Source organism: Symphalangus syndactylus, chromosome 12 (assembly GCF_028878055.3).
Source record: "Symphalangus syndactylus isolate Jambi chromosome 12, NHGRI_mSymSyn1-v2.1_pri, whole genome shotgun sequence".
Taxonomy (NCBI): Eukaryota; Metazoa; Chordata; class Mammalia; order Primates; family Hylobatidae; genus Symphalangus; species Symphalangus syndactylus.
In genome coordinates this window covers 90,113,987-90,139,213 of record NC_072441.2, presented here as the reverse complement: position 1 = coordinate 90,139,213, position 25,227 = coordinate 90,113,987, and the positions used below count along the sequence as shown (strand labels likewise).

The window sequence follows — 25,227 nt, the reverse complement described above, 5'->3', positions numbered from 1 at the left end:
GATGCCTCTGGACAGGGAATTGGTGTCCTTTCTGGGCTTTGCCAGGGCAGAGGATTGCCTGGTGATGGCAGTCCTCATGGTGAGCTAGGGCTCACCTCAGTGCAGAAGGAGTGTGGCGTCCTCACTGGCAGCCAGGGCCCTGCTTAGCTCCAGGGAATGAGAGCATTTCCATCAGATCTCTGCTGCCAGGGCTCAGTCAGAGTTTTCTGTTTTATTGTCTTGAACAGATGAGCTCAGCTCTGGGGGAATGAGGCATTGGCAGGGAGGTTCTTTTGTTTGTCTTATGGAGACTGAATCTCTCCCCGCTCCGTCAGACCAGTACCTAATAAACCCCACACTGAGCTGCCTAAATCCTGCCAACTGCACCCAGCTATGGGGCCTGCCTGCAAAACAGTGTTCATGCCTCTTCCATCCCCCGCTGCCCCAGACCCAGGGCCAAGGGCCCAGCTGCTTGCCCCTGTTCTGTCAGCTGTAGGGCTTGGACTCCTTCCTCAGACCACTCCGGGGGGAGCAGAATAGATGGAACGGATTGGAACAGTTTGGAAATGAGGGTGGCCTAGAATTTAGAGAATTCTGGAATCCAAACTGTAGGTCTTTGTTACTTTTGTCCCAGGTGAGTGTCAAGGACCAATTATTCTCATCACCCATCAGTGTCGTCAGTCTTGATGGCAGGTGGGGCAGGGGTTCTGCTGGCCCCAGCTGCCAGCAGGGGGTAAGGAAGCTGTGAGGGCAGGATTCATATGGCTCTCTCACTGCCCACTTCCACTGCCCTCTTCCCACCTCCTCCATAATCCACAAGTGTGAGGACAGGAAGAGCACACGCCCTTAGTAGTCACGTGTGACTTCACTATCATTCAAGGCTATGTTCAATAATAATACTGCACAAAAGCATTGCAGGCTCTCAACTTCATCTAGAACCCAGTATAGTTCCAGTGGCTTTTTAGGCCCTCTCCTGGGCACCGGGTCCAGAGCCACTCAGAAAGATGTTGCTGAGTTCCTGTCCCATCGTGGCCGACTTGATCGCTGAAGGAGGCTTCTATACGCAGAGTCAGCTCCTTATTCAAGAACTTGGTATCTTGCCCCCCAGTTCCCCAGCAGAGGGCCCTGGCATCCTGCTCCCAGTAGTGACAGGGGCATAGGCTTGGGGACAGCTCTCTAGGACAGCAGGTGGGCCTCAGGGACATGAATAGCCATTGCTCCATTAGGGCTGGTCCCACAGCCTGGGGCAGCTCAGCAGCTGGCAGAGTCGATTTCCTGGTTACACCCAGCAGAGTCCTCTCCTCTGGCCACACTTCTCATGCTGTGTGTTCACCCGGAGATCAGACATTTGGGTGCCTGCAGCGAGCTAGATACTGTGTTCTGAGCACTGAGAATGCAATGAGGAAAAGCCACATTCCCTCATCCCTTGGTGCTTACACTCCAGTTGGGGGCAGGCGTGGAGGGAGGAGAGAGAAGCGCAAGCATTGTGGAGATGCAGGATGACATGCTCTGTAAGAGAGCAGCATTCATGGTACCCTGAGAGCTGAATGGAATAGAATAGAATAGTTCTCCAGAGGAGGGCATGGTGTCATAAAAGGACTCTGGATCTTAGGTCTTTGAAGGATAGGACTGAGAAGTCAGAACAGGAGCAAAGCATAGTGGTGTGAAAGTTGGGCATGGTGGAGGCTCAAGTGTAGGGTCAAGCGTAGGGTGGATCAGGGGAGTGGCAGGAGACGGTGTGGAAAAATGTTTGGGGTCAGGTTATACAGGGCTGTTACAGCCTGCCGAGGACTCCAGACTCCAAATAGAGGAACAGCAAAGGTTTAAGGGATGAGGCATCCCTAGATCAGCCCAAAACCTCCATCCACCTCTTCTCCACCAGGAAGGTGCAAGGACACTCTCTCCACAATCACGGGGCCGACCACCCAGAACACATATGGGCGGAATGAAGGGGCCTGGATGAAGGACCCCCTGGCCAAGGATGAGCGGATTTACGTAACCAACTATTACTACGGCAACACCCTGGTAGAGTTCCGGAACCTGGAGAACTTCAAACAAGGTACATGATAAAGATCCAACCCAGGTTGCTCCTTCCCTTCCCCACATCCTCTGTTTTTATCACAGCCAGGCCTCTTTGGGTGGTAATGGCGGATAGGAAGGATGACACCTTCTTCTGATGATTAAAGGACCTTTCCTTGGAGAGCGGTCCCCCTTCCCCACTCCCTCACATTCTCTGCCTCTCAGCTCTGCCCCTCCTCCCGAGCTCCTGGGACATGGAAAAACCTCCAGTCCAGAAGACAGCCTCCCTTTCCCATAGCCCTTGACAATTTACGAACCACATTCGTGTATATTAGCTCCCTGGATCCTTGAAACAGGCAGATGGGAATTGTCACTTCCCTATGACAGATGAGGACACTGAGGCGCAGACAGGTTGAGTGATGTGCTACAGGACGCTAGAAAGTGGCAGAGCCAAGACACAAACCTGGGTTTCCAGACCCCTCGTTGATCATCGCTCACTTAACCACATGGGCTGCCCACCCTCTGCCATGCCACCCTGAAGCCTCCTGTTTTCTCCCCACCTGCAGGTCGCTGGAGCAATTCCTACAAGCTCCCATACAGCTGGATTGGCACAGGCCACGTGGTATACAATGGCGCCTTCTACTATAATCGCGCCTTCACCCGCAACATCATCAAGTATGACCTGAAGCAGCGCTACGTGGCTGCCTGGGCCATGCTGCATGACGTGGCCTATGAGGAGGCCACCCCCTGGCGATGGCAGGGCCACTCAGATGTGGACTTTGCTGTGGACGAGAATGGCCTATGGCTCATCTATCCGGCCCTGGACGATGAGGGCTTCAGCCAGGAGGTCATTGTCCTGAGCAAGCTCAATGCCGCAGACCTGAGCACACAGAAGGAGACCACATGGCGCACGGGGCTCCGGAGGAATTTCTACGGCAACTGCTTTGTCATCTGTGGGGTGCTGTACGCCGTAGACAGCTACAACCAGCGGAATGCCAACATCTCCTACGCTTTCGACACCCACACCAACACACAGATCGTCCCCAGGCTGCTGTTTGAGAATGAGTATTCCTATACGACCCAGATAGACTACAACCCCAAGGACCGCCTGCTCTATGCCTGGGACAATGGCCACCAGGTCACTTACCACGTCATCTTTGCCTACTGACACCCTTGTCCCCACAAGCAGAAGCACAGAGGGGTCACTAGCACCTTGTGTGTATGTGTGTGTGCGTATGTGTGTGTAGGTGGGTACGTGTTGTTTAAAAATATATATTATTTTGTATAATATTGCAAATGTAAAATGACAATTTGGGTCTATTTTTTTATATGGATTGTAGATCAATCCATACGTGTATGTGCTGGTCTCATCCTCCCCAGTTTATATTTTTGTGCAAATGAACTTCTCCTTTTGACCAGTAACCACCTTCCTTCAAGCCTTCAGCCCTCCAGCTCCAAGGCTCAGATCTCGACCGTTGAAAAGGTTTCTTCATCTGGGTCTTGCAGGAGGCAGACAACACCAGGAGCAGAAACGAAAGAGGCAAGAAAGAAGTGCTATGTGGCGGGAAAAAAAGTTTTAATGTATTGGAGAAGTTTAAAAAAACCCAGAAAAACGCTTTTTTTTTTAAATAAAGAAGAAATTTAAAATCAGCCCCCAGTGCACTTTTGTTTAGCACCGATATGTCTGGCCAGGTGTTGGATCCCGCTCCCGGAAGGAGACGAGGTCTGGTGTTCCTCAGAAATGTTCTCTAGCTGAAATGGCCTGCGTCCAAGTTCAGTTCCTAGGAGCTCCTCCTCCCCTCCTGATAGGGGCTTCCTGATGGGGGATTTGGAATGAGCTGACCCCTGTGTTCTCTTTAATTTTGTGGCATTGATCCCTTCATTTCTCTGTCACACTGGCTTCCTTGCTCTGTTCTGCTACTCCTCTGATCATTTCACCAAAGGTTGGGGAACCCGTTCATTCGTTAGCCCTGCTTCTCGAGGTCTGGTCCTAGGCACTGTTGAAAATACAAAACTGAGTGAGTACGACCTTGTTCCCGCATTTCCTTAAGAAGTTCTCAATCAATCAATCCATCTCCCTCCTCCTCTCTCCTTCTGCCCATAACCCTGTCTGCCTTTTCCTGAACAAGCTCATTCAGCCAGGCTTTCCCTCCCACCTTCCCTTCCAGGAAAGGGGCCCCTTTCTGAAACAAGGTCCTTGAGGGAAGCACTTGAGGATGGGGAAGAACTGCAGCCTCTCCCAGTGCAGGGCTGAGCCCTGTGCAGTGCCTGCTGTCCACAAGTGTGATTTTTTCCTCCACATTACACAAAACAGGAGATAGAACATCTGAAAAAGCCTGAACAGGCAGGCATCTCCTGAGGTTACGAAGGAGGGCAGGACCCAGGGATGCCGCAGGGAGATCAGCACAGCTCTCCTGTTGCAGCTCCCCTCAGCCTCCTCCCGACCCCTCTGTAGGCGGCCTCACTTCCTGACCCCAAGTTAGAGGGTCACGCCAGGGAGCACCCCCGCTGTGTAGAGAACAAGGTGGGGAGCCATGAGGAACAGCCCTCCAGGGAGGCCGGCTGCAGCTTGTCTGGGTGAATCAATTGGCTTTAGAGCCAAACTGCCCACTCAGGCCAGGTGAGGACACTTCTCAGGTTCCTCCCACATGCCAGAAGGAGGAAGCAGAGGCAGGGGTAACCGCAGGCCTGAAGCTGGGTGGTCGTTAATGTTTTCCCTGGGCACAACATCCAGGACTTCTTCAAGCAGCTTTCTTTTGTGGGGTTAAACTTTGGAAACACCAAGATTTAAACACCAACATTTAAACAAAGAATGAGTTTCTCCAAAGCCTAAAGAGCAGAATCATGACTAGGCTATGCTCCACCTGCTGCCGCCTAGGGTGAGAACTGAGACCCGCAGCCCGACCCTTCTGGGCCTCTGCCCTCACCTGTAAAATGAGGGGGTGTTTCCCAGCCCTCAGACTTGCTGGCTGAGTCTTCTCCAGCTCTATAATACCTCATCAAACTTAGAGCATTTTAATTGCTTGATACTGATGGGAAATATTTTTTTTTTTTTCCTGTTAAAAGACTTCCCAACAGTGTATTTCAAAAGTAGAGAAAAAATTCCTAACAATTTATCCTTTCATTCTTTTTGCATTCATTGATTTATGTGTACAGTTATTCATTCAGTAAATATTTATGGAGCCCTGACTGGGGATGGGAGTAAATAACACAAAGTCCCTACCCTCATGAAGCTTATATTCTAGAGAGGAAGACAGAAAAAGAAATACACTACGTGTAATGTGGCAGATGACAATAAAATAAAGCAGGGAAAGATGGGAAGGGAGGGGATTGAAGTTACATGAAGAGGTCCGAGAAAGCCATCTGATCAGGGGATATGAAGCAGAAACGGAAGGCAGAGGGGTTGAGCGAATCTCAGACCTGGAGGCTGTGGGCAGGCAGACAATAGGGAGCTAGAGGCCTGAAGGGGCCCCACGGGCACCCCAAGTGAGGCTGGTGGACGCACCTGCAACCAACCCAGCACCCTGGGCAGGAACAAGGTGCATTCTGCTGTCGCTCGGCATCCAACATAGTTGAGCACAGTTGGGTGATGGTGCGCAGGCCTTCTTCCTACCTGCTTCCTTCCCTGCTGTGAAGATGGCTGTTTGATGGAGAAGACCATCTCCAGGGGCTGGGTCTTAGTCCTGGCTCTCCAACTTGGCATTTGTGAGACCTTGGATAAGACCTCTCTGAGCCTGTCTGCCGTCTGTAAAAAGGACCACATTCTGTCTACAAGAAGGGTAGATTCATGAAGATTCAAGTAAAGCAAGGCAAGTAAAAGAGTGTAAAACACTGGCCATTATCACTGTCTAAAGTGAAATTCCTTAACTTGATTTCCCAAACTAGCTCCGCCTCTGGCCTTCCCTGATGATCTCCTGGTCCCCTGGGATATAAGCTTAGGGGCACTCTGTTTACTCCCTGCTCCCAGGGTCTCCATAACAACTTAATTACCCAGACCTCAGGTCCTTTCCTCCCACAGAGGCACCATGGAACACAGTGGGCTCTCATGGCCAAATCCCAGCTCTGCCCAGTCTGGCTTATGATCTTGGATGAGACATCAGACTTCTCTGAGCCTCATTTTCCTCCTCTTTAAAAAGTGAGTAATGAATCTTTTTTACATGGCTGTTTGGGGACATAATGAAACAAGATTATGAAACACAAGACAAGTAACAGGCATTCAATACTCTTTGTTTTTTAGTTGACACATAATTATATAGCTTTTTATTATGAAAACCTTCAATCATACAAAAAAATAGAGAGGACAGTGTAACAAACTCCACATTCCTATCACTAAGATATGACAATCATCAATATTTTGTTATATTTGCTTCATCTTTCCTTCCTTCCTTCTTTCCTTCCTTCCTTCCTTCCTTCCTTCCTTCCTTCCTTCCTTTCTTTTTTTCTTTCTTTCTTTGACAGGGTCTCACTCTGTTGCCCAGGCTGGAGTACAGTGCTGCGATCATAGCTCATTGTAGGCTTGAACTCCTGGGCTCAAGCCATCCTCCTGCCTCAGCCTCCCGAGTAGCCAGGACTATAGGCACGTGCCACTAAACCCAGCTAACTTTGTTACTGTTTACTTTCTGTAGCAATAGAGGCTCCCTATGTTGCCCGGGCTGGTCTTGAACTCCTGGCCTCAAGTGATCCTCCTGCCTTGGTCTTCCCAGTAGCTGAGACTATAGGCATAAACCCCTGCACCCAGCCTTTCATCTTTTACAAACTTTTTTGCGCAAATATTTTAAATTAAGGACAGCATGACATTTTACCCAAACACTTTGGTAAGTATCTCTTAAGGAAATTTTTAATATAAACTTAAGATTCATTATGATTCCTTAAAATCAATAACATACAACCCAAATTTAATTTCCCCAATGTTCCCAAAAGTGTCTTGTACAGCTGGGACTTTGAACCAGGATCAATCAGTATCCACACATTGAATTATGTTTTTGTATCTGAAATCTCCCTCTACCTCCTCTCCTTTCCTCTCCCCTCCTCTCCTGTCAACTTTTCATTTTGGAATAATTTTAAATTTACAGAAAAGTTGCAAAGTAGGAAAGAGAGTTCCTGCACACCCTTCAAGTAGTTCCCCCTAATATTAACATCTTGCATAATCATAGTATTTGTCAAAGCTCGAGAAACCCATATTAGTGAATTATTGTCAGCTCCAGTTAAGCTTGTTTTCATCTAGCATGATTCTCCCTGCCCGACATCTTTCTTTCATGTCTGATTTGCTGAAGAAACTGTGTTGGGATTTTGGTGACACATCACTTTCTGGATTTATCTGATTACCTCCTTCAGGTGTCATTTAACTTATTCCTCTGCCATGGTGTGAATGTTTGTTCCCCCCATCCCCAAATTCTTATTTTGAAACTTACTCCCCTGTGTGACAGTGTTGGGAGGATTAGGCCATGAGGGCAGATCCCTCATGATGGGATTAAAAGAAGCTCCAAGGGCTGGATGTAGTGGCTCACACCTGTAATGCCAGCACTTTGGGAGGCCAAGGCGGGTAGATCACCTGAGGTCAGGTGTTCAAGACTAGCCTGGCCAACATGGTGAAATCCCATCTCTACTAAAAATACAAAAATTAGCCAGGTGTGGTCATGAGCACCTGCAATCCTAGCTACTTGGGAAGCTGAGGCAGGAGAATCGCTTGAACCCAGGAGGTGGAGGTTGCAGAGAGTCGAGATCGCAGCACTGCACCCCAGCCTGGGCGACAAGAGCACAATTCAGTCTCAAAAAAAAAAAAAAAAAAAAAAAAAAACACATGAAAAAATGCTCATCATCACTGGCCATCAGAGAAATGCAAATCAAAACCACAATGAGATACTATCTCACACCAGTTAGAATGGCAATCATTAAAAAGTCAGGAAACAACAGGTGCTGGAGAGGATGTGGAGAAATAGGAACACTTTTACACTGTTGGTGGGACTATAAACTAGTTCAACCGTTGTGGAAGTCAGTGTGGTGATTCCTCAGGGATCTAGAACTAGAAATACCATTTGACCCAGCCATCCCATTACTGGGTATATACCCAAAGGACTATAAATCATGCTGCTATAAAGACACATGCAGCCGGGCGTGGTGGCTCACGCTTGTAATCCCAGCACTTTGGGAGGCTGAGGCGGGCGGATCACGAGGTCAGGAGATCGAGACCACGGTGAAACCCCGTCTCTACTAAAAAATACAAAAAATTAGCCGGGCGTGGTGGCGGGTGCCTGTAGTCCAGCTACTCGGAGAGGCTGAGGCAGGAGAATGGCGTGAACCCGGGAGGCGGAACTTGTAGTGAGCCGAGATTGCGCCACTGCACTCCAGCCTGGGCGACAGAGCAAGACTCCGCCTCAAAAAAAAAAAAAAAAAAAAAAGACACATGCACCCATATGTTTATTGCGGCACTATTCACAATAGCAAAGACTTGAAACCAACCCAAATGTCCAACAACCGATAGACTGGATTAAGAAAATGTGGCACATATACACCATGGAATACTATGCAGCCATAAAAAATGATGAGTTCATGTCCTTTGTAGGGACATGGATGAAACTGGAAAACATCATTCTCAGTAAACTATCACAAGGACAAAAAACCAAACACCGCATGTTCTCACTCATAGGTGGGAGTTGAACAATGAGAACTCATGGACACAGGAAGGGGAACATCACACTCCGGGGACTGTTGTGGGGTGGGGGGAGGGGGGAGGGACAGCATTAGGAGATATACCTAATGCTAAATGACGAGTTAATGGGTGCAGCAAACCAACATGGCACATGGATACATATGTAACAAACATGCACATTGTGCACATGTACCCTAAAACCTAAAGTATAATAATAAAAAAAAAAAAAAACAGAAGCTCCAAGCAGGCCCCTTGCCTCTTCGGCCATGTGAGGGCACAGCAGCAAGGAGTCATCCAGGAAGCAGAAGTGCCCTCACCGGACACTAAACCTGCTGGTGCCTTGATCCTGGAATTCCCAGTCTCCAGAACTGTAAGCTATGTTTCTGTTGTTTATAAATTACCCAGTCTAGGGTATTTTTGTTATAGTGATACAGACAGGAGACAGGGAAATACTGGGTAGAAGAGGGCAGTTCCCCAGCAAAGGCCCCACCCTCAAGCCTGAAGACCCACAGCCCTAAATGAGGACAGACATTTCTGTTTTTGAGCCAAAAAGTTGCCTTTCGATCCCCCACGCCCGCTGCATCCTGCCCCCATATAAACCCAAGACCTTAGCGGGAACACACAAGCAGCTTGGCAGTTTCCCAATAGGGAACATTGAGACTAGCAGACCAGTAACAGCGGAACAATGCAGCAGAGAAAGAGATAAGAGTAGGGACGCCTGGACGCGGAGGGGAGTTTGTCCAGGGGCGGTCGGAGAAGAGTCCAGCCACTGGGCAGCCCGACTCCAGGGGAAGACCACCTTCCCACTGCATCCCCTCCTGTGGCTCCCCATCCATCTCTCGGAGAGCCACCTCCGTCACTCAGTAAAACCCTGCACTCATCCTTCGAGCTTGCGTGTGATCCGATTCTTTCAGGACACTGGGCAAGAGCTGGGGATACAGAAGGCAGAGGGTCCATTGAGCTGATTAACACACAAGCCGTCTTCAGACAGCAAATCTGAAAGAGCCTGTGACACACGTCCACTTGGGCTTCGGGAGTCGCAGACACCCGCCCCTAGACGCTGCTGTGGAGCCAGAGCCCAAAAGCAGATGCAGCGGCCTCTGCACGTGTCCCTAGGGGTTGCGGGGCGACTGAGCAGGCGAACCACACCCCTGTCTCGGGTGCTGCCAGGGGAATCAGGGAACTATCCCTTTTCAATAGTAGTCTGAGGGGCCTAAAACATCCTCTTTCCAGTTTTTGCCTTAAAGTGGAGGTTAGATCTAAAAGCTTGATTAGATTTAGGAGAGACATTTTTGACAAAAGACTTCATTGTGACGCTGTGAACTTGGTGCTCCATATTTTTCATACTTGCCCTACTCTTTTCAGTGCCTTTTGTCAACCTCACCACCCTAGGATGATGCACTGCAAACACCCCATACATGTTCTGCCTGCCCCCTTGGTCCCCTCCCACCCCCACACATCTGTAGTTCCCATGCTGACAAATGAATCTTGCTTTGGTCCTGTCCCTGTAACCACTGTCAGGTTAAACAAGAGTGCCTCCTGGGCAGTAGTCATCAAGTAGGTTTGGTTTTTTCCTGTCAATATCACCATGAATTTATTTGGTGGGTCTAGTTCTTTTCCTTCTCCTGGATGAAAACTTGGACAGACCCCTTGATTTCTCTGGCAACTCTCAGGTAATAAAAAGTCCTGTGGTCATTTTAAATTAAAACAAGAACAACACAGATTCTGTTGGGTAATTGAAACAGCCAGTCCATTTTAATCATCAGAATGTTGAACTTGACTTCAGGTTGCTGCTCCCAGCCTCGTCCTTGCTGAGGCCACTGGTGAGGGGTCATCCACTTCCCCCATGGCTAACTTTGGTACCTGCCCTTCCAGATTTGAGCAGGAGAAAGAGGGGAGGACAAAGGGGGCAGGAAAGGTGTTACTCTGCTGGTAAAGTCATAGCGTCTAGCAATCCTGAGAGGTGCTTAAAGTCTCCTGAGCACTTTTGTGGGTTCTTTGAAGAACTCCCCCTTTTTGCTAGGGATGCCTTGTCACTGTCTCTTCACGTGGACTAAAGCTTCTCTGTTCTGGCTGGTTGTCCTCCCCTTCCCCAGCCCTTAGAAATCTAGGGGTACATCTGGCTGATTCTACTGGTATCTCTGCCACCCTAAATGGTCCACTTGGATAGGACTTAAGATGACCCCATTCATGGACATATCTGGTGCACAGAAAATTCCCATACGTGATGTATCCTGACAAAGCTGGAGTGCAGGTTGGCCCTCAGCTAAGTCATCTTTGCTGAAGAGTAGCTAGCCAGCCCACCTTCTCTCGTTAGGTCTCCCAAATGGGAGTGCGTCACTAATCCACTGTTACCCCCAAACTGCAAAGAACATGGACTACGTGCCCCAAGAAGTCCACTTAAAACTCTCTTCTCTTAGCCCTAAGATAAAGGGCAGGCACGTCTCGCCCCAGGGTGGAAGGGGTAAGACTCCAGAAAGCTCTCTCCAGAGGAATCCTCTTCTAACATTTCCTTTTAAAGTTTCCAATTCTCAATTCTTTTACACTCTTAATGTGGTTGAAGAGTTTAAAAGTCTCTAACCAGTTTCCAGACACCTCCTTGGTGAATGCTGCTTGCGGTCTGGCCCATCCTTTGGAATGTGAGATCTGGCATCTCCTGGGCCCTTGGCTGAAAACTCCCACCCTTACACCCCATAATGCTTTGGCAGTTCCCTCCTCCCAGGATGCCTTCCCAGCCACCCTGCCCTTCTTGACACCTTAGACTGTCCTCAAGATCCAGCTCAAGTAAAGTCTTGTCCAATTCCTTAACTGGAGCAATAGTAGCCCTTACTACCATGCATGGCACCGACTACATGTGTCTTTTTTTTGCATGTGTTTGTATTTTGCATGTATTAGAACAAATCTAATCAGTTCAGTGAAGTTTCTCTCTCTGGAAAAGCAGAGGCTGTTTCTTATTCACCCAGGATTCTCCACAGCACTTGGCACAGAGCCTGACTCACAATACCTGCTCATTAGGGATGTGCTAAATGAATAAATGAATGAACAAGGAATTCATCTTGGCCATACAAAATTCAAGGTCACATCAGTGCCTTCCCAAACAGGAACCTGACCAAAGTCACGGGCCTTCCTGCAATCTGTGTTTGGGGAGCCATTCTCAAACAGTGCTTTTCTCAAGGCTATCCTGCCCACAGACTCATAGTACAATGCCCACAAACCAGGTGGATCTGGTTGCTGGAACTCAGGAAGTTGAAGCTTGAGAAGTGCAGGCCACTCTTAAGAGAGAATTGCTGCAAGGGCCAACAATCTCCACCCTGTGGTCATCTGTGAGCCCAGGACGTGTCCTGTTCATCTTATATCACCAAGGTCTCACTGAGGATAATGGGCTGTTTCCCCACTTGAAAGCAAGAGACACAGAATTATGCCCAGTTTCTCAACCAGTTATACAATTAACAGGAAATATGACAACTTGGGGTTTTTATTGAGCACAGATGAGCAATATTCAGTGTCTGAGGCCTTGATCCTGGGTGGGTTGGTGGGTGACCTCAGCCCTCCTGACCAGGGAGCTTCATGTGGCTGCCCATGCACCCTCAACAGCTGGGTCATCTTCCCCACCTCCTCCATCAATGCTTGACTTTCTCAGTCTGTCCCTAACCATCATGAAATCACAAATGGGCACCAAGAAAAGGTCTTGGACTATGACTTTCCAAGAAGACAACACAGAAGGAATATTTGCTTTTTGAGAGCATTCTAATATCCTTATGAACTTATTAGCATTATACCTTTAGGAGTCCTTGGTTGTAAGCAATAGAAATAGAGTTTTTCTAGCTTAGGCAAAAAGGAATTTATTAGGAGGATACTTGGAAGTTCACAGACTCAAAAGAAAACCTGGAAAATCAGGCCATGGGAAGGCAAGAAGCAGGCTGGCTCTGGGCAGCACGACATTCTCTTTGAAGATACCTTCATGGGAGCTTCTGTTTCAGCTATGCATAGCCCCCAGTTGTCTCCATTCAAGACACACATTTTTAGGAGAGAGTCTGGTTGGTGAGCTTGGGTCCAAAGACCACTTTGTCACCAGGGTTGGATTTTGTGGTTGACAGCTCCACCCTAATCACACCAAGTCGGGAAGGGCCAGTTCCCCCAGTGAAGGGCTGTTGAACAGACAAAAACAAACAAATAAAAACCAAAAAACAAAACCAGATGTCCACTAAAAACAATTCCACTAATATATTTGAAACATGATTCAATTTTCCAAAGTTCAGTGTATACACAACTCTTTGTTTAACTGAATTTCTCTTTTCCTACTACCTGCTGGAAAGTTTAAAGTTCATAGCAAGCATGTAGGATTTTGATGGTGTCCACGTTGCCTTTGCCTCTCTCCTGGTTCTATTTTATGTTTTTTGTTTGTTTGTTTGTTTTGTTTTGTTTTTGTTTTTTTAATGTTCCTTTATCTCTAGTTTGCTGCCTTGGTGTATGCTGTGACTTTTTTTTTTTTTCTGGAATAAGGCAGAATATAAATGAGCAGATTATCTGTGACTCTTCAGAAATGCATTATGGTGTAAAGCAAGGTTTGTCTGTGCTGTGAGTTTTCCCCCCGGGGCTTGTAGTCTGGAAGTCAACAGTGACAAAGATGTCCTGGTGGCACAGAATCCCTGGAGTTCTCTATTTTTAAAGCTTTCCCAGAGCACTTAGATGCAGACCAGTTGCATCAAACTTTTACTGCATAGTATTCCTATGGTTAGGGGAATGCAATTTGACACATGGTAAGACAGGCCAGTTGAGAGAGAGAGAGAGAATGAACAAGAACAAAGGGAGGTTGGCTGAGGCAGCCTGGGGCCGGGCCCTGCTCTGGGGTTATTTTCCATGTGACCTCAGCTGAGCTCTCTCTTTCTGGAGAAGCCTGCCTGGCTCTGGAGCACCAAGGAAAATTTGGCAGTGCCTGAGGGAGTTAAAGTGCGGCCAACGGCAGCAGGTGCCAGGAAAGGGCTGGAAAATGCTGGTGAACTTCCCAGAGTCACACGGCAACTTCAGTTATGGTTTGGAGAGGAAAGTGTGGAGTTGGAGACGAAAGTCTGGGGTTGGAGAGAAAAGCGGGAGGTCTGCCAGCTGCCCTCAGAAGAACCCCAGCTCCACCCTCCAACCTCTGTGATAAGCCGGCTTCTCCCCCCTCAGCCCAGAGGCTAGGAGAGGCCCAAGGCCTGTGCGCTTATCAAGGATGTCTTGGTTGTGGAGATCAGAAACCCACTCAGCCTGGTTCAAAGAGAAGCTAGCTGTAAGAGTGCCCCAGACAGCCCACAGATACTCAGTGAAGCCTCATGCTCCTCTCAAGGACCGGGACAGGAAATTCTGGAACTGTGTCAGTCCTCCCAAAGTGCTAGGATTATAGTTCTCTGGGCCCTCAGAGCTCTCTCACTTCTGCTCAGCAGCAGCACAAGGAGCCTCCCCAAGCCACCCAAGCTCAAGCATCCACGACTCCCCGTCCCCTTCAGACTCCCTGAGGGGCTCAGTTCATCTGTCCATGCTGAGCATGTGGACTGACCATATCCACCCCTTGTCCAGCCAGCCGTGTAGAAGGAACAGGCCGCATAGACCCCTAGGCTCATAGGAGGGCTCAATACATGTGGATCCCATTGGGAAGAGTCAACACTGGTTCTTCCTCTAGTGGAAGGGTCACTGAGAGGACCCACAAGAGCTTCAGGGTCCAGATTGACTCCTATCAAGAGCACTGTGGGAGGGATTCCCGCACCCCAGGGCTACTGGGCTCAAGGACTCTGAGGACACGAAGTGTGTTTGGTCACTGAAGAAGAGCAATGCTCTGTGACTTCCGAAGAAACAGACTCACTTTGCAGGCTGACACCTGCGTAGCTCCTGCTAGGGACCTCCTCCAGCATGACTCTCTTGAGACAGAGCTACCCAAGTTCAAGGAACCATGTGAGCCCTCGGAGGATTATTCAACACCGATTTCACATCAAAGTGGTACTTGAATGCAGAAAGTTGTCTACCCACCAGCTTTACTTCCGCCGGGGCCAAACAGGCCTTTGCCAGGAGGCTGCGATGGCTCCTAAGTATCTCTTCCCTGCCTGTGCTCAAGCTGTTCTCACCCCTGCCACGCCTGGACAGGCGTCCTTCCCCAGTCACGACCTGATTGACCTCTCCCACTCCCTTAGGACTTAGCCAAAGCCCACCTCCCACAGGAAGGCCCCAGCCCCATCCTCTCCTCCCCCTTCTTCTCCCTCGGGCCTCTGCACCTTTGTCTTAGCCTGCCTGGCATCTGGCCGCCTCCCAGCTACTCACGCCTGTGTGTGCTTTCCTCCCTAGCCTGGTTGCTGGAGGATGTCTCTGTGTCCTGTCAGAGCGTGGCCAGGAGAGTAAAGGGGCTGATGGGCTGATGTGGGCTGCCACCAGAGAGCTCCAGTTCTGGTCACACAGAAGGACTTCTGACCCTTCAACAGCCCCTAGAACCCACCAGGGCCCAGTGGCCCCTAGGTCACCCTGCCCCTCTAGCCCTCTCTTCCAGCAGTGGAATTCCCCTCTGCCCCCGAAAGACCCCAGCCCTGTGCTGACTCCCTCACCTCACAATGGCCACTTCTGTTATGGAACGGCCATACTCTGCTGTGGCGCATTTTCAGAACAGAAAGGGCCTTCACTGGAATGCCCTTGGGGTTACGGCATTCCTGCAGAGTGCACTGGCCTATTCTCTGCAGATCTGCAGGAGACAGGCCCCTGGGTACCCAGGGTGAGCCCCACCCCTAACTTCTCTCCTCTCTCTTGAAAAAGAAGGGCCAGTAGCTGGCACTGGCCCCAGGCTCTGCTGCTTTTCTTACTCTGAGGAAGCCAGTCCACATTTTGTTCCTCTGTGAGGCCAGGCCATTGGTCAGGATGGACATGAAGCCGCGCAGAGAGAAGGGAGTTCAGTCAGGCAGTGAGGAGCGGAGGCCCCAGGCCGCTTTTCTGCAGGAAACTGCTGTCTGGAGGCATGCAAGGCGGCTTTCCACTGTGGGGCACAAAGCATTGTCCTGTGAATTCCCAGAGCACCTCAAACCTAGCTGGCAGGACAGTCCAGGGGAGATGAGAGTCAGGGAGAGAGGACGGTCTGGCGGGAGAGGACAGTCTGAGGGACAAGACAGTCTGGGGGAAGAGGACAGTCCAGTGTAAGAGGACAGTCTGGGGGGAGAGGAAAGTTCATGGCGAGAGGACAGTCTGAGGGATAAGACAGTCTGGGGGAAGAGGACAGTCTAGAAGGAGAGGACAGGACAGTCCAGTGTACGAGGACATTCCAGGGGGAGAGGACAGTCTGAGGGACAGGACAGCTTGAGGCAGAGGACAGTCTGGGGAGGGGAGAGGACAATCTGAGGGAGAGGACAGTCCAGGGGACAGGACAGTCCAGGGGAGAGGACAGTTCGGGGGCGAGGACAGTCTTGGGGGGTGGGCAGGGGTGGGGGGACGACAGTCCAGGGGGAGAGGACAGTCCAGGGGAGGGGACAGGACAGTCTGAGGGAGAGGACAGTCTGGAGGGGGAGGGCAGTCATGGGGGGAGAGGGCAGTCTTGGGGGAGAGGACAGTCCTGGGGAGAGGACAGTCTGGGGAGAGAGGACAGCCTGACCCCAGGTGCCGAGAGCCTGCCATGCCGCAGAAGAGTGAAACTGGCTGGTAGATACACTCAGCATCATGAAGCACTTGATGTTGACATTAGCTTTGAATAAACCCAAATGGTTCACCTATCTTGACACTGTCAGGAAAACAGTTCCACTGGTGGGGAGCACTGACTGCAGGCTGGGCTGGTGAGGGTCTTCACACCTGCTCCACCCTGTGCTGTCCCACTAGCAAAGATGGGACCTGCCCGCCTGCTCTCAGGGCACACTGAGAACCAGAGGGGCTGTGTCATGGGCTGGTATTTTGACTTTGCTGATGGCTTGTCATAGCAGGTGGGTTACAATCACACCCACTTGTGAGGCGTCTCCTGATTTTGTACAAAGTTGGAGTCAAATCTTTCCTCTAGGAATTTAAGAACCTGTATAATTTTTCTTGGTTTTGTCTTCAAAGTTTTTTTTTAAATTTTCCTCTGTGACTCAATATTTGGATGTCTCTCCCTGAGAGAAGCCATCAGGGTAAGATCTAAGAATCAGGCTGGTGCCAACCTTACAGAGGGGGAGCTGCCTCCACCCCAACAGTCACGGAGACAGAGGCCTGCACCCACAACTCACCTGCCTGTCCCTGGGGCACTGCCCCGTGGCTGCCATGGCAGCACAAGCCCTCTCCCAAGCAGGGAGATTTCAAAGAGGGAGGGTCTGGCTTTCCAGCCACAGACCCAGAGCTCCTTCCTCTAGGAGCTCTGCAAAGTCTGGAGGGGAGAGAGAACCTTCAGGATGGAAGGGACTGAACACACAGGCAAATTGCAGTGTCTTTTCCCTTGCCTCAGGGCTGCTGTGGGAAGGGGTGCACTCAGCCTCCCACTGGCCCGAGAGCCCGAAGCGGGGTGGCTTTGGCTGGCCCGCTGTTTGTGTACTATTCTGTCCCTCCTGGTTTACCGTTTCTTCTGTTGCTTCACGCTTCTTCTGGGTCAGCAGTTATCCTCTTTCCCCATTCCTCACCCAACCCAAACCTTCTCTCCTTTCCTTTGCAGTTCTTTTCACATCTTTCTGTTTTTGTTTTTGTTTTTCCAGTTTCCTGAGGTCTGGGAGCAGACTCTCCCTCTTATTCTCTCTGCTCCAGGCCCTCCCCCCACCACTCCTCTCCTCTCTCCCTCTTCTCCTTCTCCCCCTCTCTCCCTCTTCTCCCAGCTCCCTCTTCTTCCAAGAATATGCCATTTCCCAAAAAGTTCCATTTTCACAGCCATGGTTATTTTCATGCATTTCCCCGTTCTAACATCGCAGAGGAATGTCTGACATCACCTCCACAAGTGAATCCAGCACTTTCCAGTCCCCACCCCTACCTCTCTCCCCTCCTTTCTTTACCAGCTGTTTGCTAGGTTTGGACTTTGATTATCCAAACACATTTTTTTTTCTTGTTCCAGGGACCCTACTCCACCCTCAACCTCTAGGATGGTGGTGCTCCATAAACATCAGAACTAGGCCTCGAAAGACAGCGTCCATTGGTTCCCAAGCTTTTCTGCATATTAGAATCACCTGGGGAAATGTTCACACTCCTATGCCCGGGTCACACCCTCCACCAATTCAGTCAGAATGTCTGAGGGTGGGAGCCACGCACCAGTATTTTTTAAAGGTCCCCAGGTGGTTCCAAAGTGCAGCAAAGTTTGAGAACCACCAAGCTAGGGCTGAAGTGAAGGGGGTTCCAGCCTTTAGCCAACTCTGCCCATGGAGCCTGGGGCACACACCTTGTCTCCAGAGCTGCGAAGGAGGGGCCAGAAGCATTCTCTCTGGGGTGCCCCTGCCCAGCGCTGGGGGTTCTCCCAGCCACCTAGTGAAGACCTGCTCCAGGGAGGCTGATGGCCGCCTCCCACAGCAAAGGGTGCTGGTTCAGAGCAGGGGCTCCCAGGAGTTCAGTGCCCAGGAGAGCTGTGGACCTGTGGAGGAGCAAGCAGCCAGTTCTGCCTCTCGTCCTGGATGCATCTCCCGAGCCTGGATGGTGGCTGACTTGGCTGAGTGCATGCATCTGATTCTTTAATCAATTCTTTTTTTCTTTTTCTTTTTGCATATGGTGCAGTAGCTAGTGCAGTGTGAAAAATGCCAGTCTATCATGCACATTACTGGAAGGACAGTGTATAATTTGTGGCTTTCTAAATGCTCAATAATTCAACAGAACCCGGATTTCGCCTAAAATGCCCAAATCACTATGTCCCAAGCACACTATATCCACAGGCCTGATTCAGGCCCCTCAGCTGGGAGTGCAGCCACCCAGGGCAGCAGCAGCAGGGATGGAGGCTGTGGATGCTGAAGATGGAACCCCTGTGGACTTCCAAAAAGGCAACACACACACACAATTCTTTCTTTCTTTTTTTTTTTTTTTTCTTTTAATGGAGACAGAGTCTAGCTCGCTCTGTCACCCAGGCTGGAGAGCAGTGGCACGATCTCCGCTCACTGCAACCTCTGCCTCCCAGGCTCAAGCAATTCTCTTGCCTCAGCCTCCCAAGTGGCTGGGATTACAGGCATGCACCACCAAGCCTGGCTAATTTTTGTATTTTAGTAGAGATGGGTTTCACCATGTTGGCCAGGCTGGTCTCGAACTCCTGACATCAGGTGATCCTGATATTCCCACCCACCCCAACAACAGCAGCCAGGGGAAGGTTCATCTCCGTCAGGAGTCTGCATCTTCCCATTCTCCAGTCTCGCTGACAGGGAACTACATGGGTGTTTCTCAGTCCCCTCTCAGAGTCATCTGGGGACTTGTTGAAACACAGGGTGCTAGGCCCGGCCTTGGAGTCTGACTCAATGGGTCTGGGTTGGGGCCAGGAAAGTTGCATTTCTAACAAGTTTTGAGGTGCTGCTGCAGTCTCAGGGCCCCGCTTGCAGACTCGCTGGTTTACATCCTCTTTCCAAGCCCATTTCTAATATGCCACAGACTGAAGCCAGAGGAAAAAGCAATAGGATGAAAAGAAAAGGGGAAGGCCGGGAGCAGTGGCTCACACCTGTAATCCCAGCACTTTGGGAGGCTGAGGCGGATGGATCATGAGGTCAGGAGATGGAGACCATCTTGGCTAACATGGTGAAACCCCGTCACTACTGAAAATACAAAAAATTAACAGGGCGTGGTGGCGGGCGCCTGTAATCCCAGCTACTTGGGAGGCTGAGGCAGGAGAATGGCATGAACCCTGAAGGCAGAGCTTGCAGTGAGCCCAGATTGCACCACTGCACTCAAGCCTGGGCAACAGAGCGAGACTTCGTCTCAAAAAAAAAGAAAAAGAAAAGGGGAAGAGGAAAACAAATGATGCCTCGTCTTTTAAGGGAAGGCAGGGATCTCTGCTGTTTCCCTTGCAGTCCTGCCTCAGCACTGGGCATCGCACATCCTGCAACTTCTGTGCCCTGTGAATATCTGAATAGGGTGCGGTAGCTAGTGCAGTGTGACAAATGCCAGTCTATCATGCAGACTCCTGGAAGGACAGTGTATATTTGTGGCTTTCTAAATGCTCAATAATTCAACGAAATCCTGATTTAGCCTAAAACGCCCAAACCACCATGTCCCAAGCACACTATATCCACAGCACTACTGGAGAAAAAAATCGAATTCAAGACATTAGTAGGGTTCCTGCTCTTCTGGAGCTCACTGTCCCACAGGGATGATAAATGTTTAACTGGTAATTGCAAAGGTGATGGGAATTAGGAAGGGATAAGTACAAGATGCTGCTATGGCAACAAAAACAATCTTTCTACGAGTGGCCTTTTCCTTCCTTGGACTGTTTAAACCCTGCTGACTTGTACCAGATGATAAATCCTGGGAAGACAGAATCAGCCCCAACCGTGCTGCTACTTGCAATGTGCTTCTAGTTGTGCTCCCCTGGGTGGTGACCTATAGAGTCATTTAAAACAAGAGATCAAGTGTTTCAGCATCTTTCCTGCTCCTATTGTCTAAATTAAGATGAATTTCCCATTCCCCCTAGCTGGCGATTTGATGGAGATAGCCTAGTTGGATGTGTGGGGGTTGCTGTAATTCTGTCTTTCTAAAGGCTGCCAGGCAGAAGGGGACAACGTGTCGATCTCATGTGAACGAGTGGCTTAGCAGAGGAGAATTCCAGCAACTCCAGGAAACCAGAGGCAATATGGCGAAATGGATCATTTGATGTCCTGGGGCCAGAAGCCAAGTGAGTGGGTGAGATCTGTGCCCACGGCAAAGAGGCTCTCCTGAGAGTAGCTTGTGTCCAACTGAGCTTTCTTTTTCAGGCTGACCAGAAATCTTACCCTCGCCTGGAAACGATCTTTACTCTTCTGTGGGGACAGAAGGGTGACCACATAGTCCCATGGAAGAGACATAACTCATGTCTCTAGACATGTGAAGGACATGTCAAGGATGTTGTCTAGTTCATCTGTATGGTTTCCTACAGCTCCATGGTAGATGTCGGAGCTTCACACAACACTCAGAACTAGTGGCAAATGTTTAAATTCCAGGGCCATTGCCTCTAGCCCACTATGAAGAAATGCAGCCCAAGAATCGAAGCTCCATCGGGTGCTCAGGAAATGGAGATAACCTCGGAGGCTTCAGAAGTCAAGCAGGACACCTAGGGAAGGAGCATCTGAGATGGCTTTTGAGGTTCTCAGTTCTTCCTTTGTACCCAGTTGATGTTTGCAGAAATATGGGCTGTACTGTAAACAATTGGCAACAGTATTTTCTGTTAGCCTGGCAAGGTCCCCCTTCTAAATGGATACAGCTTTTAGGACTGACACTGCTGCACTCAATCTTACAAGATGATCCATTTACTAATATGGTGTGTTGTATTTATTTTAAAGATATATCCTTCACTTCTGAAACAAATCATTTCAATTTTGGGTCTGCAGATTAGTGATCGCTTACATAAGCATCTCTATTTCATAGTCCAGCATCCACATCAGCAGTTAATGCTGCAGTGAAAACTTTCTATAGAACTTGTGATCACAGGGCAAACAGTCGATACATCCTGGGATGGAGCTGGATGTCACATTTGGGTGGGCTCTTGGATATGAGTAGAGTAGGAGAGTTGGGAGAGCCTGGGATCTTCAATTGTGTAGGAGCCAGCTTGTATCCACCCCACTGGGTAACTCATCCAAGATGGGGACTACAAGGACTGAGGTCTAGAAGAATTGGTGCAGCAGCCCAGCATGGGCTCTGCATGCAGCCAGCATTGAGCATATGCCTTCTGAGTTACTCACAGAAAACCCTCGAGTACTGCTGGACCTTGCCTCTTAGCGACTCTCCCTCTTTCCTGAACATGCCTCAATACCCTGGTTGCCTGTGTTATGTGGCTTGGTTTCTTCCTCACTCATTTGTCTCTTTATGACTTCAAAGGATGAACGACAATGTAGCATAGTAGAAGGAATGTGGCTTTAAAATCATGACAGACTTAATTTCAAATCTCAACTCTGCTATGTACTAGTTGTGAGATCCTGGGCAAGTTACTTAATCTCTTGTGACTATTTCTTCATCTGTAATTCACAGACATAGGTATTATTATGTCAATGATGAAGGCTTGCTGCAAAGTTCAAATGAGCTAATGCTTGTAAAGGCTTAGCATGATGTCTGGAAGGTTAAGTCCTCAATAACCATCAGCTCCTACTCTGAACTGAACTAAGAGAAGGATTCTCTTCAGGCATTTGTACAGATCATGCCGAATGAATATGATGGAGTGAAATATGCGATACGTTTCCTATGGTGAGCAAAACATTGGAAGTGATTTAAATCTCTACCAAAATTGGACCAGTTAGGTAAATTACAGGGTAAATGCTAAAGAGGCCCTCTATTTATGATACCATGTATTATATAACCCAAATGTCATTTGTGGTTACCCTTTGAGATTCAAAAATTGGCTTGAACCATATCCCACATAGAGTGAGAAGTCCCAGGGGACAATGCCATAAAGAACCATACCCCACATAGAGTGAGATGTCCCAGGGGTGGGGGGTTGAAGTTTTTATTTCCGTTTCACGTGACGTCCACTGACATTTCAGTGTATGAATTATCTTGCTGTGCTGTCTTCTTCTTCACTAGTAATATCACATTGAGTCCTACCCTCAGTCTGTCACTCCCAAGGCAACGTTGATACAAAACTGTGTATTTGCTTTTAATGAAGAGTTGGGGCAATGAAGAGGATTTGCATTTCAGCATTACAGTTTGTAAAAGTCCTCTGCCCTCCTGCCACCAGGGGGTCTTTTCATGACACTCCCCTCGAGGGCTTTAGTCTCCAGCCCTATTCCTTGGTCCCATTTCTCTTTTCTGCTGTTCAACCCTCTACCCTCCAATCTCTGCTAACTTTGTCTGCAGAAGAGGTGATTTGAGGTTGGTCTCCTAGATGAGGGGGCGGGGGGCCTCATTTTCTAAATAAGTCCATTAAAGTATCTTCTGAAACAAATGTAGTTTTGCCTCTCAGAGAATGCTGATGTTATTGTAATTTTGTAATTTATGTATATGGCTCCATGGGCTGACTGTGAGCTCTTTTAGGGCATGAGCTTATGCCAGATCTATGCATCAGCAGGTGGAACAATACAGTGGTGAATAATTCACATAATTGCCTGGGTCCAAATATTGGGTCCACTATTTTTTAATTTTTATTTTTGAGACAGGGTCTCACTCTGTCACCCAGGCAGGAGTGCAGTGATGTGATCTTGGCTCATTGCAACCTCCACCTCCTGGGTTCAAGTGATCCTCCCACTTCAGCTCCCCATGTAGCTTGTAGCTGGGATTACAGGCACCTGCCACCATGCCTGGCTAATTTTTGTATTTTTTGTAGAGACAGGGTTTCACCATTTTGCTTAGGCTGGTCTTGAACTCCTGAGCTCAGGTGATCCACCTGTCTTGGCCTCCCAGAGTGCTAGGATTACAGGCGTGAGCCACTGCACCCGGCCAGCTCCACTACTTATTAATAACCATCTTACAAAATAGGATGTAGAGAAGATTGAAATAAGATAATACAGTTAATAAACCAGTGTCGCAGGTATTCATTGGGTGCTCAGTAAATGCCTGCATTAATTACTCCTTGATGGATCCCTTGCTGTCAGTCTGCAGTGACTAGCTTCAGGTGTGGTGGCATTTGCCATTGCAAGCTGGGAAGAGGCCTTTGGTGAGGACATGATGCGTGATCGAGTAACCCATTTTCCTGAAGACATAGATAAAATATGATAAAATATGTGTTTTTAGATTTTTTTTTTCCTTGATAAAATTGTAGTTTAAATATCTGGACACTTAAATAAAGGAAATTTTTACTTAATTAGGCTTGGGAGAAGAGTGGAAAATAGTTCAACAGTTTCATCTTAGCAGTAACACAAGCCACAAAGCCTTTTCAGGGTTCCTTTCCCATTACTAACCCCCCAACACTGAAGATTCATTTGGGGGCTTTTTTCTCTCTTTCTACATACAGAATAAAACAAGGTAAGTTTAAAAATTCTTTATTTGAATTTTAGAGAAATAACAGGTATTATAAAGACTTGCTTGAAAGTATGAAATAGTCTGTTGTTATTATTTCTTTCGGTTTTGCAAACCAACATCATTATTAAGGGAGAGACTGGTACATCTCTCCCCCTCATCTTTAACACGTTCTTCAATTGGCATGGGTACAACCTGAGCAAAAAGATCCTGGTGAAATGGTATCTCTAACACTCCCCCCTCAGTTCTAATGGCTCCATGGATGAAGCCCTACTGGACTTAGACCAGCCATACTTGCCAAAGTGGTAACAGGAAACCAGTGCCTCTAAGGCTAGTAGTGCATAGCAGTTTTCATCTAAAGCTTGTTTCCTCATCATCTCCTCTGTCCTGGTGACTGGCCTGGAAATTATGGCATGTATGAGTAAAAATGGATCAATATACAATTGCTGTGAAAGTCAATCTGCTAATCTCTAGCTGGGATTAACATAAAGGGGATATGCCAAGCCTCCTGGTTTATTCAACTTCGTTGAGAGCAAACAGCACAACAGTGTTGTTTGCTGGCCTTGGCAAATGATAAACTATGATTTATTTACTCCTTAGTTACCAAGCCTAATATAATTAAAAGTATTTTCATGTGCTAAATCCCTAATGCTTAAAGTTAGCAAACCAATATGTTGAGAATGGCACCCACTATGTGACAGTGGCTGGCCATGACATGGATTCATACGTAAGATCAAATTTCCTAATCAGATACCTTTGTCATTCTTCTTTCATAAACTCTATTGCATCTAATAACACAGATATTAGAACAAACGCTGAAAGTTCTAGTCTTACCCAAAATAAACTGTTTAAAGCTTAGTCATTAAAAAGATAAGAACAGAACACACTTTACTTTCTTTTTTTTAGGTAGGAGAAAACTGCATTTCTTTTACGAGCATAGTTCCTTTTGGATTCTGGCAACATCTTTTTGGGTAGTCTAGTATTGTTTCCTAGGAAATTAAAAATCAATCCCAATCCCTGTGGGTGGAAAGAAATGGGAATATTCACTTCAAATGTTATTAGGGGTGGGAACAAACATTTCTTATATTTCATTCTCTTTTAGGCTTTATTCTTGTTTTTAAAAGTTATAATTGGTATTCATATTAGCAGCAACAATCCTAATTTCTGTAAGTTAAAATGACTCAGGACTGATGAAAATAACATTTTTGGTAAGGAATATAGAGTCCACAGGTGGTAATACGTGTCTATCAATTTTGGCAATTCACAATCTTATTTAAGAGGTTAATTGGTATGAAATAGCCAATAGTATGAAAAGATCTCAGTCGGCTGAAGGAAGCTGAGTCAGCCCATCAGTATGCAGTGGAAAGAGGGCTTTCACGGCTGGAAAATTTCCCATGACTTTAGAGTGAAAGGGGGCATCAGATCAGGCTCTAACTCTTTAGGCTGTGAAAGCAAAAGTGGTTACTTCTAATATGTTGTTGAAAGTGAAAGTCACTTTGAAACTTTGCAATGTGTTAGAAAGTCAAATACAATTACAAGTTTTTCCTGTAATACATTTCTGTCAAGTTTCACAACCTAAG

General features: G+C 48.2%; 1 protein-coding gene across 3 annotated transcripts in view; it reads left to right on the top strand.

The window, feature by feature from the left end:
- OLFML2B (olfactomedin like 2B) overlaps positions 1–3,648 on the top strand; it is a 40,630-nt gene extending 36,982 nt beyond the window's left edge. For all 3 annotated transcript variants that reach the window (XM_063627155.1, XM_063627154.1, XM_063627153.1), the window contains exons 7-8: positions 1,862–2,038; positions 2,565–3,648. In XM_063627155.1, the coding sequence (XP_063483225.1) occupies positions 1,862–2,038; positions 2,565–3,166 (779 nt within the window). In that variant the 3' untranslated portion in view covers positions 3,167–3,648. The remainder of the gene's footprint in view (positions 1–1,861; positions 2,039–2,564) is intronic.
- The last annotated feature ends 21,579 nt before the right edge of the window (positions 3,649–25,227 follow it).